Source organism: Schistocerca nitens, chromosome 5 (genome assembly GCF_023898315.1).
Source record: "Schistocerca nitens isolate TAMUIC-IGC-003100 chromosome 5, iqSchNite1.1, whole genome shotgun sequence".
Classification (NCBI taxonomy): domain Eukaryota; kingdom Metazoa; phylum Arthropoda; class Insecta; order Orthoptera; family Acrididae; genus Schistocerca; species Schistocerca nitens.
In genome coordinates, this window is record NC_064618.1 from 755631453 (window position 1) to 755646506 (window position 15054).

The 15054-nt window shown below is 40.0% G+C and overlaps 1 protein-coding gene across 1 annotated transcript in view; it reads left to right on the plus strand.

Moving 5' to 3' along the window:
• Positions 1-13985, plus strand: part of LOC126260699 (ADP/ATP translocase 1-like) — a 48387-nt gene extending 34402 nt beyond the window's left edge. The window contains exon 4 of the mRNA XM_049958034.1: positions 13713-13985. Within this exon, the coding sequence (XP_049813991.1) occupies positions 13713-13985 (273 nt within the window). The remainder of the gene's footprint in view (positions 1-13712) is intronic.
• Positions 13986-15054: the final 1069 nt, after the last annotated feature.

Genomic DNA, 15054 nt, shown 5'->3' on the forward strand with positions numbered 1-15054 from the left:
ATTCCCAAGAGACATGGCACTGCCAAATTCTTGACAACGAGGAAAATACATTTTATGGGTATTGATTGAATCTCCAGTGGTACCCAAGCTTGTATACTGACCTTTTGTGTCTGGGAGCCGATGGCTCCTGTTATTGAACATCCTTGGACGGGTAATGTTGGAATTGTAATTAATGTACTAATTTGCTTATAGAAACATAAGGACATAGCATTAATATTTGCACCTGTATCTAGGATTACAGTCGTCAAAATTCCGGCTATAGGAAGTTTTGTCATAGCTTGCACTTGGTCATCTATCGGTTCATCACCGTCAGTCGTCTCTTTCTCTTGTAATAATTCTTGTCTCATGTCAATCCCGTCATTGTATCTCAGTACAAGTACGTCATGGTTAGTCTCTCCGTCGAAGTGGTCGCCCCCATTCTGTCTCACAGCATCACTTAGGGAGCTTTCATATGCTGAACTTAGTTTTCCTGTTTGTGTGGTTTTGATTGGCCTTCATCATTAGAAAGTTCGACCAATCTGACATTATGAGAACACTGAGGAACAAAATTACTGTTATGCACAAACCTCGTGTCAAAATGTTGCTGCGTTTGTTCTGGTGTCCAATACGTGTTACTATCTTCCGCGTTTGCGAAAAATACAGGGGGATTGTAATGCCTTCGCGGGGTCTGATGATTTTTATTACTATTATGATTTCCGGAATTGTTACTGTGAAATCCACCTTCACACTGTGGTTTGCCGTTAAACTGTGTGTTTCTGTACATTCCCTGCGCTTGATTTTTACTAGGCGCGGAGTTGTATTGGTATGAGTGGGCGTTATCAGCTGTTTGTTGCTGCCCGTAATCTGAGTGTTGGCTGCGCGAGTACGGTGCATTCCATTGCGATCCGCTCTGCTGTTGCCAACCTTTTTGACTGAAAACGTTTCCAAACTTCTGCTTGTACGATTGATTGCCGTACTGGTTACCAGTCGTGTTATACACGGGATTGAATCGGTTGTGTTGATTATGTCTATTCCTTTTGTGCGGATACCCATTGCCTTTATTTCCGTTTTGCCAATCGTTACTATTTTTGTAACCGTTCCCTGGCTTTTCATAGCCGTTACTGTCGTAATGTTGTGGCCAAGAATGGTGCGGAGTATTCCGCGGTTTGTTAGCTCTCATGTCCTCATAGATCAGGTCTAGGGAATCTAATATCGACAGAAAGGTATCTGGATCATCATCTGGTATGGCTATCAGCTTTTCACGAATCGAAATGGGTAATTTAGACACGAGAATCATAATTACATCTTTACTATTGATAGGGTTATCCCAATACCTAATTTTGCCAAGATATTTTTCGAAGTACTTTCTCAGGCTACTATTCCTGGGGTCAAATTGTTCTGCATTATAGACTTCTTTACGAAGGCGCTTCTGAACACCTTCGCTCCAAAATTTGCTGAGGAAACAGTGCTCAAACTCCTCATATGTTCGACACTTATCAACCATTTCTGTTCCCCATATTGCCGATTCGCCACCTATATATCCGGTAACAAATTGGATACGCTGTCTATCAGTCCACGAATTTGGAAAAATGCCGGAGAATCCACGAAGAAAAACAATTGGGTGGATATTTCGTTTTTCCGGGTTAAAGGTTTGAAAAACTCGATGCTTTATCATGCTTTCTTCCTTCATCATTTTTACTACTGAGTCAGATTCTTGGTTTCGGTGACTAACTGGAATATGTGGTGGTGAAGTGTGTTCATTAGATACAACAGGTATTCGGAATTGCCGAAATAATTCATCTTCTTCCTCTGAGGCTAAAGAGTTAGTATAATTCGGTCTCTGTATTCGGGAACTACTACTCACTTGTGCCTTCAGGTTATTTAGCTGTTCCGTTACCTCTTGCTTCCAATTTGGTAATTCTTGCTGAAGGGTACGCCTAATGCTACCGAGTTCAGACATTACGGTATCTCCGGAGCTTCCAGGAGCTGACAAGATACCAAGAGTGGTTGCTTTCACAGTCTCTACTAGGTCTTTGTTAATTTTATCTTCGACAAATTTGTCCTTTCCAGCAATCCAGTTCTCATACTTTTCTCTAAATTCTCTCTCATGACTATCTAGCCTCTCCTTTACTTTCGTTTCAGTTTCCAGAGTCAAGTTTGACATTCCCTCGGTTAGTTTTTGTACCTGCGTAGTTACTCTGTCTAATCTGTGATTAACCGTGGTTTCGGTGGAATCAAGATTCTTGGTTGCGTTTCGGATGTCAGCTGTCTCGCTTTGCATGGTAGCTAAAGTGTCATTCAGTTCGATAATTATTCCACTTCGCATTTGAGAAACAGCATCCTTAACTTGCTTTGCTACTTCTTTGGCTACGTTTTCTCTAACAGTTTTTATTTCTTCGCTTACTGTAGACAGTTTACCTTCAAGCGAGGCTAACATTTGGCGATTTCCGTCCTGCATCATTTGACTCAGTAGCTGTTTGAATACATCGTCTGTCACTACCCCTGAATTGCTTTCACCTGCCTCCCTTGTAACCGGTATATGGCTACGAGTACTAGTGGCAGAAACTATGCTGGCATTGTCTAGTTCAGTACCAGTAACATTATGGTGTGAGGCATCAAAGTCCGTAAGATTTCCCACTTCACTTCCTACAATTGTTTCGATTGGTGTCTCAGCCCTACTAATTATCGTGCGGGACCGTAAGCGACGCGACACTTCACTCGTTTCATTCTGTTCATTTGAATCAAGTGATGACATTTTATCGTCTGCCATAGCTCACTTATTTACAAACAGTAAGTCAATGAAGTTCGTTTGAGCTACGGCCGTCAGCTGTCGACAGAGATGTAATTTATCGGTTGCGAGTCGGTTGTCACTGCTACGTCCAAGTTCGGAATGTCGGGAGTTGCAGGTCACGAGAACAAGAGACTATTCTGGACCGTAAAGAAAGTATGGCTGCACACTGGTCAAAATAAATGAAAACTAAGGCTGGTCAGCTCCGTGAACAGGCAGCGGACATTTAAAAACAATTGATATGCAATACACAACAATGTAATTTAAACAATACTTGAAGAAATTTCTACTCTACTAAATGCAATCTACTGAATTCAAAGCAAATTTTTACTGCAACTACTAAAGATCGTCACAAATTGATTAATGTCGGATGAAATTAAGGAAGCTTGGCTATGGCTAACGAAATTTTAACTTACGTTGTTGATGACTGCCTTGGGCGTTGCAACTAGATTTTCGCACAAATTCGGTTCCAAAAAAAAAAAAATCTCTCTTCCGTAATTTTCTCTGAATATCTCGTTTCTTTCGCTCAATGGAAATTCTATTGGATGGCGTTTGATGTCATGTAACAAATAAAAAGCACAAGATTAGCTACAATTATTTATGAATATTTCCACAATGCCTATCTTACATAAATTTTTATTCCTTTAAGTTTTTTTTTTTTTTAATTCGGGTCCCTGTTCGGGCGCCAATTATAACGATATGTTTACGTAATGTGTATACATAAACATACCATTATAAATGTCCCCGTTCGTAGCCGCTAATTATAACAATATGTTTACTTTTGTGCTGTAACATATAGCTATAATCAGCGGTGGAAACATATTTGCGAACGCCGACCGTGTGCGGCTGTTTCTTGCTGGATCGTCTGATCAGTCGGAAGTTGCATTGCGGAAGAGAGTAAATGCCTATTCAAAATATAATTATTTTTTGGATAGCTCAACATGAATTTCCTAAGGGACCGCAGTTTATCATGCATTTACCAATAGAATATGGCGCGGAGAAAATATTTCGCCGCATACAACTTCCGTCCGATTTCGACGAAAGAATTCGTGACTGTGAACTCTCTATTTGGCAGAAACATAGAGAAAATTAAATAATTTCATGAAGAAGTGAGACATAGATTTATATTAAATGAATAGTCCATACACCAGTTCGATTTAAATCTGAATTTATGGCAATTAATAGACGAACTTACACTGCAATGAAGGATTTAACATGGATGCCGTTTTGACTGGCAGTTCTCGTAATGAAAACAATTCCTTTGACGTTTTCACATACACGTCGCACAATAAATCTACTGCTAGGCACTTTTAGTATTACACATTTACTTTACACTAGAACAATATTAATTTTAACGATAATAATACGGCGGCAAGACATGCGCGTCCGACACAAGTTACAGGAGACAAGAGAAGAATGAGTAACTGTTCATCGAGAATATCTCGTACATAAAAAAAAATGTGTAAAAAAATGTTCTTCTTCTGTCCGTTTTTCGCGCCGCGGTTTTCAAAGTCAATAACTCACAGCATCTCTGACGGCGCTTCGACAATAAACAAGTTACGTCACAGGTCGTTCACCTTTTACATTCTCGCAACATTATTTGCTAACTGTAGCTGTTGCCGAGCGACTGCTCGATTAGTGAATGATTTAAAATGATAAGGCAATCACATAATGTTACAGACACAACATAATGGCCGGAATTTTCCAACAAAAACAAATGAAATTTATTGAGTTCATCACAAAATACAAAATTTTGGAACCGTTAGATGCTGGATATACACAATCGAATGGCAAAAACGGGTTCAAGAAACATGAAAGAAGGTTGTATACATGGAAGAACCCTGGCGATACTAAAAGGTATCAGATAGATTATATAATGGTAAGACAGAGATTTAGGAACCAGGTTTTAAATTGTAAGACATTTCCAGGGGCAGATGTGGACTCTGACACCATCTATTGGTTATGAACTGTAGATTAAAACTGAAGAAACTACGAAAAGGTGGGAATTTAAGGAGATGGGACCTGGATAAACTGAAAGAACCAGAGGTTGTACAGAGTTTCAGGGAGAGCATAAGAGAAAAATTGACAGGAATGTCGGAAAGAAATACAGTAGAAGAGGAATGGGTCGCTTTGAGGGATGAAATAGTGAAGGCAGCGGAGGATCAAATAGGTAAAAAGACGAGGGCTGGTAGAAACCCTTGGGTAACAGAAGAAATATTGAATTTAATTGATGAAAGGAGAAAATACAAAAATGCAGTAAATGAAGCAGACAAAAAGGAATACAAACGTCTCAAAAATGATATCGACATGAAGTGCAAAATGGTTAAGCAAGCATGGCTAGAGGACAAATGTAAGGATGTAGAGGCTTATCTCACTAGGGGTAAGATAGATACTGCCTACAGGAAAATTAAAGAGACCTTTGGAGAAAGGAGAACCACTTGCATGAATATCAAGAGCTCAGATGGAAACCCAATTCTAAGCAAAGAAGGGAAAGCAGAAAGGTGGAAGGCGTATATAGAGGGTCTATACAAGGGCGATGTACTTGAGGACAATATTATGGAAATGGAAGAGGATGTAGATGAAGATGAAATGGGAGATATGATACTGCGGAAAGAGTTTGACAGAGCACTGAAAGACCTGAGTCAAAACTAGGCCCCCGGAGTAGACAACATTCCATTAGAACTACTGACAGCCTTGGGAGAGCCAGTCCTGACAAAACTCTACCATCTGGTGAGCAAGATGTATGAGACAGGCGAAATACCCTCAGATTTCAAGAAGAATATAATAATCCCGATCCCAAAGAAAGCAGGTGTAGACAGATGTGAAAATTACCGAACTATCAGTTTAATTAGTCACAGCTGCAAAATACTAACATGAATTCTTTACAGACGAATGGAAAAACTGATAGAGGCCAACCTCTGGGAAGATCAATTTGGATTCCGTAGAAATGTTGGAACACGTGAGGGAATACTGACCCTACGACGTATCTTAGAAGAAAGATTAAGGAAAGACAAACCTACGTTTCTAGCATTTGTAGACTTAGAGAAAGCTTTTGACAATGTTGATTGGAATACTCTCTTTCAAATTCTGAAGGTGGCAGGGGTAAAATACAGGGAGCGAAACGCTATTTACAATTTGTACAGAAACCAAATGGCAGTTATAAGAGTCGAAGGGTATGAAAGGGAAGCAGTGGTTAGGAAGGGAATGAGACAGGGTTGTAGCCTATCCCCGATGTTATTCAATCTGTATATTGAGCAAGCAATAAAGGAAACAAAAGAAAAGTTCGGAGTAGGTATTAAAATCCATGGAGAAGAAATAAAAACTTTGAGGTTCGGCGATGACATTGTAATTTTGTCAGAGACAGCAAAGGACTTGGAAGAGCAGTTGAACGGAATGGACAGTGTCTCGAAAAGAGGGTATAAGATCAACATCAACAAAAGCAAAACGAGGATAATGGAATGTAGTCGAATTAAGTCGGGTGATGCTGAGGGAATTAGATTGGGAAATGAGACACTTAAAGTAGTAAAGGAGTTTTGCTATTTGGGGAGCAAAATTACTGATGATGGTCGAAGTAGAGAGGATATAAAATGTAGACTGGCAATGGCAAGGAAAGCGTTTCTGAAGAAGAGAAATTTGTTAACATCGAGTATAGATTTAAGTGTCAGGAAGTCGTTTCTGAAAGTATTTGTATGGAGTGTAGCCATGTATGGAAGTGAAACATGGACGATAAATAGTTTAGACATGAAGAGAATAGAAGCTTTCGAAATGTGGTGCTACAGAAGAATGCTGAAGATTATATGGGTAGATCACATAACTAATGAGGAGGTATTGAATAGAATTGGGGAGAAGAGGAGTTTGTGGCACAACTTGACAAGAAGGGGGGACCAGTTGGTAGGACATGTTCTGGGGCATCAAGGGATCACAAATTTAGCATTGGAGGGCAGTGTGGAGGGTAAAAATCATAGAGGGAGACCAAGAGATGAATACACTAAGCAGATTCAGAAGGATGTAGGCTGCAGTAGGTACTGGGAGATGAAGAATCTTGCACAGAATAGAGTAACATGTAGAGCTGCATCAAACCAGTGTCAAGACTGAAGTCCACAACAACAACAACATCACATACGTATCTAAGTATGTGAACAAAGGCAGCGACATGAAGTATTTTAAATAGTCAAAGACAGTGCACAACAAAACAGAAACGATGAGATACTCATGTACCAAATGGTAAGATATATCAACAGTAACGAAGCAGCGTGACGGATTTTCGGTTCTCCCATATGCGAATACGGACCAACTGTGCAACATTTAGCACTACATTTGGAAAACGGACAGAGACTTTACTTCACAAAAGACGCCTTCAGTAAAATTTCGAGCGAACCACCATCACATAACACAACAGTAACAGCTTTTTACCAACTGTGCCAAATGGATCCATTCGCGAAAACATTACTATATGTCGACATCTGTATCTATTATACGTGGAACACAACAAGAAAAATCTTTCAACGACGAAAACAAGGAATTCCAGTAGAAGATGGTCCAGGAATCATGAAAACCAGCCCACTAGGCCGAGTATAAACCGCACATCCGAACAACGCCGAATGTTTTTATCTCTGGATGTTGCTACTCGAAATACGGGGACCAACAAGTTTCACAGATCTCAAGACTGTTGACTATTACCTACGTCAGACGTACAGGGAAGCGTACCAACGCCTAGGACTACTGGAAAACGACAACCAGTAGGAATTAACACCACAAGAAGCGTAACTCACAGCCTCAGTTGAACAAATGAGAGACTTTATTCTCCACAGTTCTAACAACATATAACCCACCGAATCCAAAATAGCTATGGGACTCCTTCAAAGAGGGTACAAGTGATGACATACAGTACGAAGCCCGAAAAGCTCATCCAGACCTGACCATCGAATTCAACTACGATGTCTTCAATGAAACACTCATTCGCCTAGAAGATAAATGTGTAGCAATAAACAATCAGACGTTACCACAACTTGGGATACAAGCACCAAGAAAAGATGCTTTTATGGAAGGAGGACGAACTGCCCATTCCGGCCTACAACTACCGCTGAATATAGCCAAAGAACAATTTCCGGTACATAAAGTCTCCAGAGCATCTGGACGGGGTGAACTTCTAAAACAAGCTAAAATTATCTTCTGGGGCGAATGCAGAATGGCACATAAAAAATCATTCAAAGCCTTGGACAGAACATTACAAGACTTGCGAGGAAACTCTGAAGTAATGGGAGGAGCGGTATTCATAATCTCAGGGGATTTTCGACAAACACTTCCAGTTATCCCCACGTCAACACCAGCAGACGAGATCAATGCACGCTTATAAGAATCACATCTCTGGCCACACATACAAATACTGAGAAAAACAAAAAGTATGAGTTGAACTATCGAAAAAAAGTATAAGAGTTGAACTATCGAAAGACGAAACAACAGCACATTTTGCTCAACAACTTTTACAAATAGGTGAAGGCACATATCCTACTGACCAAATGACCGGCCTCATTAAACTCAAGAGTAATTTCTGCAACATAACCACTACTGAAAACGAAGTCATCGCTCAAATTTATCCAAACATTGTTCACAATAATACCAATTCGGATTGGCTATTTGAAAGGGCAATTTTTGAAACTAAAAATTCCCTGTGAAGTGAGAATATATAAATCGTTCGACAAGATAGTATAAACTTCCCTACAGAATTTCTTCACTCTTTGCAAGTTCCAGGAATTGCATTACACTGCCTTCGACTCAAAATTGGATCTCCGATCATACTACTCAGAAATCTCAACTCACGAAAACTATGTAATGGAACACCGATGATCGTCAAACAGCTATCAAATAACTTCATCGAAGCCGAACTTATGACTGGAAAGTACGAAGGACACACACTATTTATCTCCAGACTACCAATGACCTCCACTGAACTGCCATACCAATTCAAAAGACTGCAATTTCCAATCAAATTAGCCTACAGTTTTACAATTAACGAAGTGCAAGGACAAACTTTAAAATATTGCGACATCAACATCAAAGACTCCCTGTTTCTCTCATAGTCGACTATACCTAGCTTGCTCTCACGTAGGAAATTCGTAAAATCTGTACTTATATAGTCTATTCCGGATAACAAAATGAAAAACGTTGTTTGTAAAAAATTATTGTAAATAGTTAGAATATGTTTCCAATAAATTGTTTTTAGCTCTTATACTTTAAAGTTTGTCCTTTTATTCCAACTACCACACAGTCTCATATCAGCTCCCTGAGCGAAGTCGGGTACAGCAGCTAGTAAATTTATATATGTTGGAACACAAACCCAGGTGTGACCCTAAAGTTATCAGCACTACCTAATAGATTTTAATAAAGTGTCCGGACATATGACTATGACAATCTTTACATACTCCTTAGCTAAAGAGCACTGTATTACCAGCTTGGGGACTACAGTATACACCTACCGAACGAACTGATCCTGAGCAAGACTGTTTAAGTGTTTTAAACTCTAAGAAACGGAATTTACAATGTGCCTCTCTGTACTCTCTACCAATCACAACCATGTGGTGTCAGCTAACAACAGAGGACTCCCAACGCATGTCTGATGAAATCATGCCACAAAACCAATGGAAAACCTATTTCACCATTCTCCTCTAGACGAACGAAGATGAATGCGAAGTACTCAGTTTCCCCTGCCACATTTTGTTCATAAATCAGTTCTTCAGTTCCATAACTGAACGTGTTATAAAGCTGCTTGCAAATTTAGTTCAGTTGTTAACACCTACACAACAGGACTGCTCTTTGTGTGTGTGTGTGTGTGTGTATGTGTGAGTCGGTTTAAACTGGGGGGCCGTCAGCGCATTTACTTCTTTTAGGATCGCATTTGCTAATCTAATTCCTACAGCATCGCCCGACAGATTGCGATGTTATTACATTACCCTTGTTTTAATTTCGTTGGTGTCCATCTTATAGCTTACAATCACTTTTCAAGACCTATCCATCCCATTCAAATAATCTTTCAAGTTATTTGCTGTCTCATAAAGAATTACGGTGGTACTGACAAAACACAGAAGTTTAATTTCTTCTCCTCGAATTTTAAATCTCTCTTTCCAATTTTTCCTTAGCTTCTTTCACAGTTTGCTTGATGTATAGAATGTGTGACACCTGACAACAGGGATGGGCTACAACCCTGTCTTGACTCCCTTCTTAACTACTGCTTCCCTTTAATATCTTCGACTTATAATTATAATTTAGTTTCTGTAAAAATAGTAAATAACCTTTCGCTGTCTTATTTCATCGCTTACACCTTTAGAATTACAGAGAATGTGTTTCAGTCAACAGTGCTCTATAAATACTATAAATACAGGGTTGCTTTTCTTCAACCTGTATTTTAAGATAAATCGTAGGGTCAGTATTACATCGCATGTCCCTGCAATTCTCCCGAATCCAACCTGCTTTCCCTGACGTCGGCTTCTTTCTGTCTTCACTTTGTGCTGTGAGTTATTCGTGTCAATATTTTACGTCCACGGCGTATTTAACCAATGGTTTATTAATATTAACACCTGTCAGCACGTCCTTTCCTTGGAACTAGAATTATTACATCCTTTTTACGTCTGAGGGTATTTCGTCTGTCTCACACATCTTGAATACGAGATGGAGTAGTTTTGTCATGACTGGCTTTCTCAAGGATCTCAGTAATTCCGAGGGAATATTATCTATTCCAGGGACCTTGTTTCGACTTAGGTCTTTCGGTACTCTATCAAATACTTTTTGCGATGTCATACCTCCCATTTCATCTTCGTGTCCTTCCTCTTCCCATTCCGTAATGTTGTCTTCCCTTATATAGCACTTCTGTACAGAATGATTCAGGTGCCTTCCTATGGGTTTTACGCAATTCGTAATGCCTTCAAAAACCACGCGTGAGATTTTGATATTCTCTTGGTCGCTATGTGCAAACTACTAGTCCTACAGAAAAAAATGAACAGGACCTTTTAGTAGGAAATTTTGTACTAGGGTATGTTTTCGCTAGGGGCTGTAGTGTTCCAATAATTCAATAAAAACGTACAGAAGTGACCTACAAACGGTTTTTTTAATAACTCGAAAACCGTGGCGTCCAGAAAATACGTATCCCGTTACAAAATTTAACTACATCAAATTTCCTACAAAAAGGTCTTGTTAATTTTTTCTGTTGTATTAACAGCTTGTGCATAGCAAGCAAGAGAATATGAAAATTTCGCGCTTTGTTTTAGAAGGCATTGGGGATTGCATAAGGCTCGTAGGCAGGGGCAGCTCAATCACCCCGTTTGTTTCTTCTATCTTCCTGCCTTCCCTTTGTTGTTTACTACTGGCTTCCAATCTTCTTCAGTGCTTCATATTTCATGTAGTTCAGCTCAGTTTCATACCATTTTGCATAGAGACTAGCATTTCTGTCCCCCTTTCTCTTCTGTCTTATTCTCTGTTGGCCACATATTTGTATAAGTTCTTCCATGAAACAATGGAAATTCACTTATTACAATTTAACTGGCAACAGAACGCCACGCCTAGAATTCGCAGCAAACCTCCTGGCTGACTAAAAACTGGGCCTTTGTTCAATTCGTCTTATACGGACTGGAGGCTAGAGAGCTTCTGAAGCACGTAGCCACGGAGAGAGCACTTACGTTCAGAGATTTTACGCAGGTTGGCTTAAACGTCACAAATACAGCAACTTATCCTGAAGAGAGAACCACTCAAAGACACAAAACTAATGTAAGGTGCACCGCTGGAAATTTTAGCAGTATTATTACTGTCGGCGTTACACGCCATGTATGTAGTGTATATTACTGGTCGCAACTCAGACCTTTCTCTGTTGAACCCGTCTATGGCAAAACGTTATCTAACAGAATTTGTAGAAATGTCCAGTTACATGTTGACCAAATATCAGAGCAGTGTAAAACTGACAACTCTCTCGTAATGTAGAGAAATGTAAGGCTATGTACTTCACAAAACGAAAAAAAGGAAAAGAAAAATGTACGAGAGACGTTCGATGAGTAACGTAACACATTTTTTTCCCCGTTAGTGTCATGGCGCAATATTCCTACTTCAGTCCCTATAGTTTCATGACTTTCTTGTAGGTGGCGATACCATACATAGCCTTCAAATTGGCTGCTGCAACAAAGATGCGATCCAAGCAAAGAACTGTCATTTGGCGGAAAACCAGAGCAACGCATTTATTCATCGTCTCTTGCACAATGTCTACGGAGATCTGGCAGTGAATAAAAGCACGTTGAGCCGTTGGGCGAGGCGTCTGTCATCCTTGCAACGAAGTCACGCAAATCTGTCCGATCACCCGCGTGCCGGCCGGCCGCACACAACTATGATTCCTTCAATGTTGGACCGTGCGGCCATACTCTTTCGAGGTTACTAACCGATCACAATCAGACACTCGGTTATCTACGAATCACAATCAAACACTTCACTGCTATGCTGTAAGTCTCTGTTGGTAGTGCTGACGAACTCGTCCAGTAGTATGGGTACTCAGAGGTGGGTTCCTCCCTGCCTAACATAAGTCCACAAAGAGCAAAGAAGGACTGTCTATTCGGAATTGCTTGCGCTTTACGAGGCTCGGAGTGACAATTTTTTGCCGAACAGTGGTTCATCACTTCGAATCGGGAATAAAACGTCAATGCATGGAGTGGCGCCACACCACCCCTAATCTCCCTAATACTCACAAAAAGTTAAAAGCTGCACCATCAGCCGATAAAGTTATGGTGGCGGTCTTCTGGGAATCTGAAGGGGTTATTCTGTTTGATGTCCTCCCTCATGGTGCAACAATCAATTCGGAAGTGTATTGTGCCACCATCAGAAAATTGAAAAAACGACTTCAGCATGTTCGTCTCCACAAAAAAAAAAAAAAAAAAAAAAAAAAAGCAAACGATCTTCCCCTTCTCCACGAAACCGCAAGGCCTCACACAAGTCTGCGCACCCAAGAGGAGCTCACTAAACTTCACTGGACTATTCGTCCTCATCCACACTACAGCCGGCTTCCATCTGTTTGGCCCAATGAAAGATGCACTCCGCGGGAAGTAGTACGCGAATGATGGGGAGATTATTAACGCAGCAAGATGTTGGCTCCAAATCGACCATTACATTGTCCCATGCTGCCATGCGTGGTGACGTACGACAGTCGCGTTGAACAGAGTTTATTTTGAAAAGTAGGGTTTTGTAGCCAAAAGAGTGTGAATAATACGGTGTAATGGAATCCTGAATAAAACCAATCAACTTTCAGAAAAAAAGTGTGTTGCATTACTTATCGAACACCTCTTGTGGTAAATCGAAAAAAAATTAGTGAGCTTCTGCTATACAACGGACGAGTCACAACTCCTTCTTGGCAGGAATCTACGGAAGACTATTTGTTGTAAATCGTGGGAGTTTATAAAAGAAAAAGTAGGACAGCCTGTACTGGAATATATCTGAAGTGTGAGAAGTCCACGTGATGTTGGAATAACAGAATATCGAACGTATGCAAAGAAGGGCAACACGAATGATCACAGGTTCTTTTGGCACGAGAGTGTAACAGAAAGACTGCAAAATATCAAAACTCGAAACAGAGCGGAAATCTGGTTTAAAATTCCTAGAACTATTTTTCAGGGATGAATGGCGGCTGTTGCTATCCTTCTGCATATCGAATACATGATGACCATGAGTACATAATTAGACCAATCATAGTCGACACAATGGAAAATAAGCAGCCACACCTCTCACGCTTCGTCCATGAATGACTCTAATGGAATCCTTACTACATAGCATATCGCAAATTACCCTCTGCTATTCATTTTGCAGTGATATGGAGAAATTAGATGTGGATGTAGATGTATTGTACTTACATATTCTGTATAAGAGTGGTAAATTAACCTCAGTAACTGCTTCAAAGCTAAATGGAATCCATTCGTTACAGGGAGTAATGTCGCTTGCTACCGCAATGTCGCACCCTTTCGACACGGTACGCCGTCGGATGATGATGCAATCTGGACGGAAGGGCAGCGACGTCATGTACAAGAACGCTCTCCAATGTTGGGCTAAGGTCTACAGATTGGAGGGAGCCCGCGCTTTCTTCAGAGGTGCACTTCCCAACGTCCTACGGGGCATTGGGGGTGCCATAACCATTGTACTGTATGATGAATTCAAGAAACGTTCTTACGGAAACCTTAGCAGACGCGTGCCCTCTTGACGCCACGAAAAAATGAAGAGACCACGAGCACAGTCCCGGTATATCAGAGCTACGGCGAACGACCCAGTAGCATCAACACTTGGGTCTGAGCGACTGAGTTATGAGAACAGAAATTCATCCATTCATCTTCTTTTTATACAAGTTTATGTTTATTTCTAGTTGTGCATAGTTTACCTTATTGCTTCATGTGTAAACCAGTGCCAGGACCGACGCTGAACGCATATGTCTTTCACCCATTATGTTGTAGTTTTTTCGGTGGTAAAACACCGAATGTGTACAGTATACAGGGTACCAACTTTTAATTTCTGAACTAATAAAGCCGGAAACTTTCCAAGTGGTTGCTACCTTCCTACCTTTTCTAAATCGTTTTTATAATACTTGAGTGCTAAGGAAGTTCAGAAACCCACTGGGACATAATAACAATTGCAAAGATTTAGTTTTTCAATTGTCCTTTCATTGTGAAAGGAATCAAATATCACAACACTAATGAAATAATTTCATATACAACAACCAATGTAAACAGAAATCTCAGTATTAAAATGACAGAAAACTTCTCGACCATTTTCAATCATATTAGGTAGTGTCTACATAAAGTCTATAGCTAGGCAGGTTGTAAAATTAGTTTACAATCATCCAACATTGAAATAAGAGGAAAGAGATGCACTTATGTTTTGTGACAAAACACTTGCAGATATCGGTTTACGAAGCTACACGGTTGGTAAATGATGTTCTACGTCGGAGCGGTGTAAACACAAACACACACACACACCGATTTTTAAATTTTTGTCTGGGATAATCGATAACATTGTTCCAGAAATAAATTAAAAATATGTTCGTGGTAAACAAATCCGCCACAGTTGTAAAATACTTTTATTGACCGAAGTTTTGATGACAGATGTCGGTATACACCACCACGGTTTCAGGGTGTTAACCCCATCATCAGGTGTATCTGAAATCTTTATCTGAAGCAAAACAACAGTTGTAACCTACTCCATAAAACAATTAGAAATTTTAAAGAATTAAAGATTATAGTTTGTAAATTAAAAGATAAAATCACGGTGTTTAACAC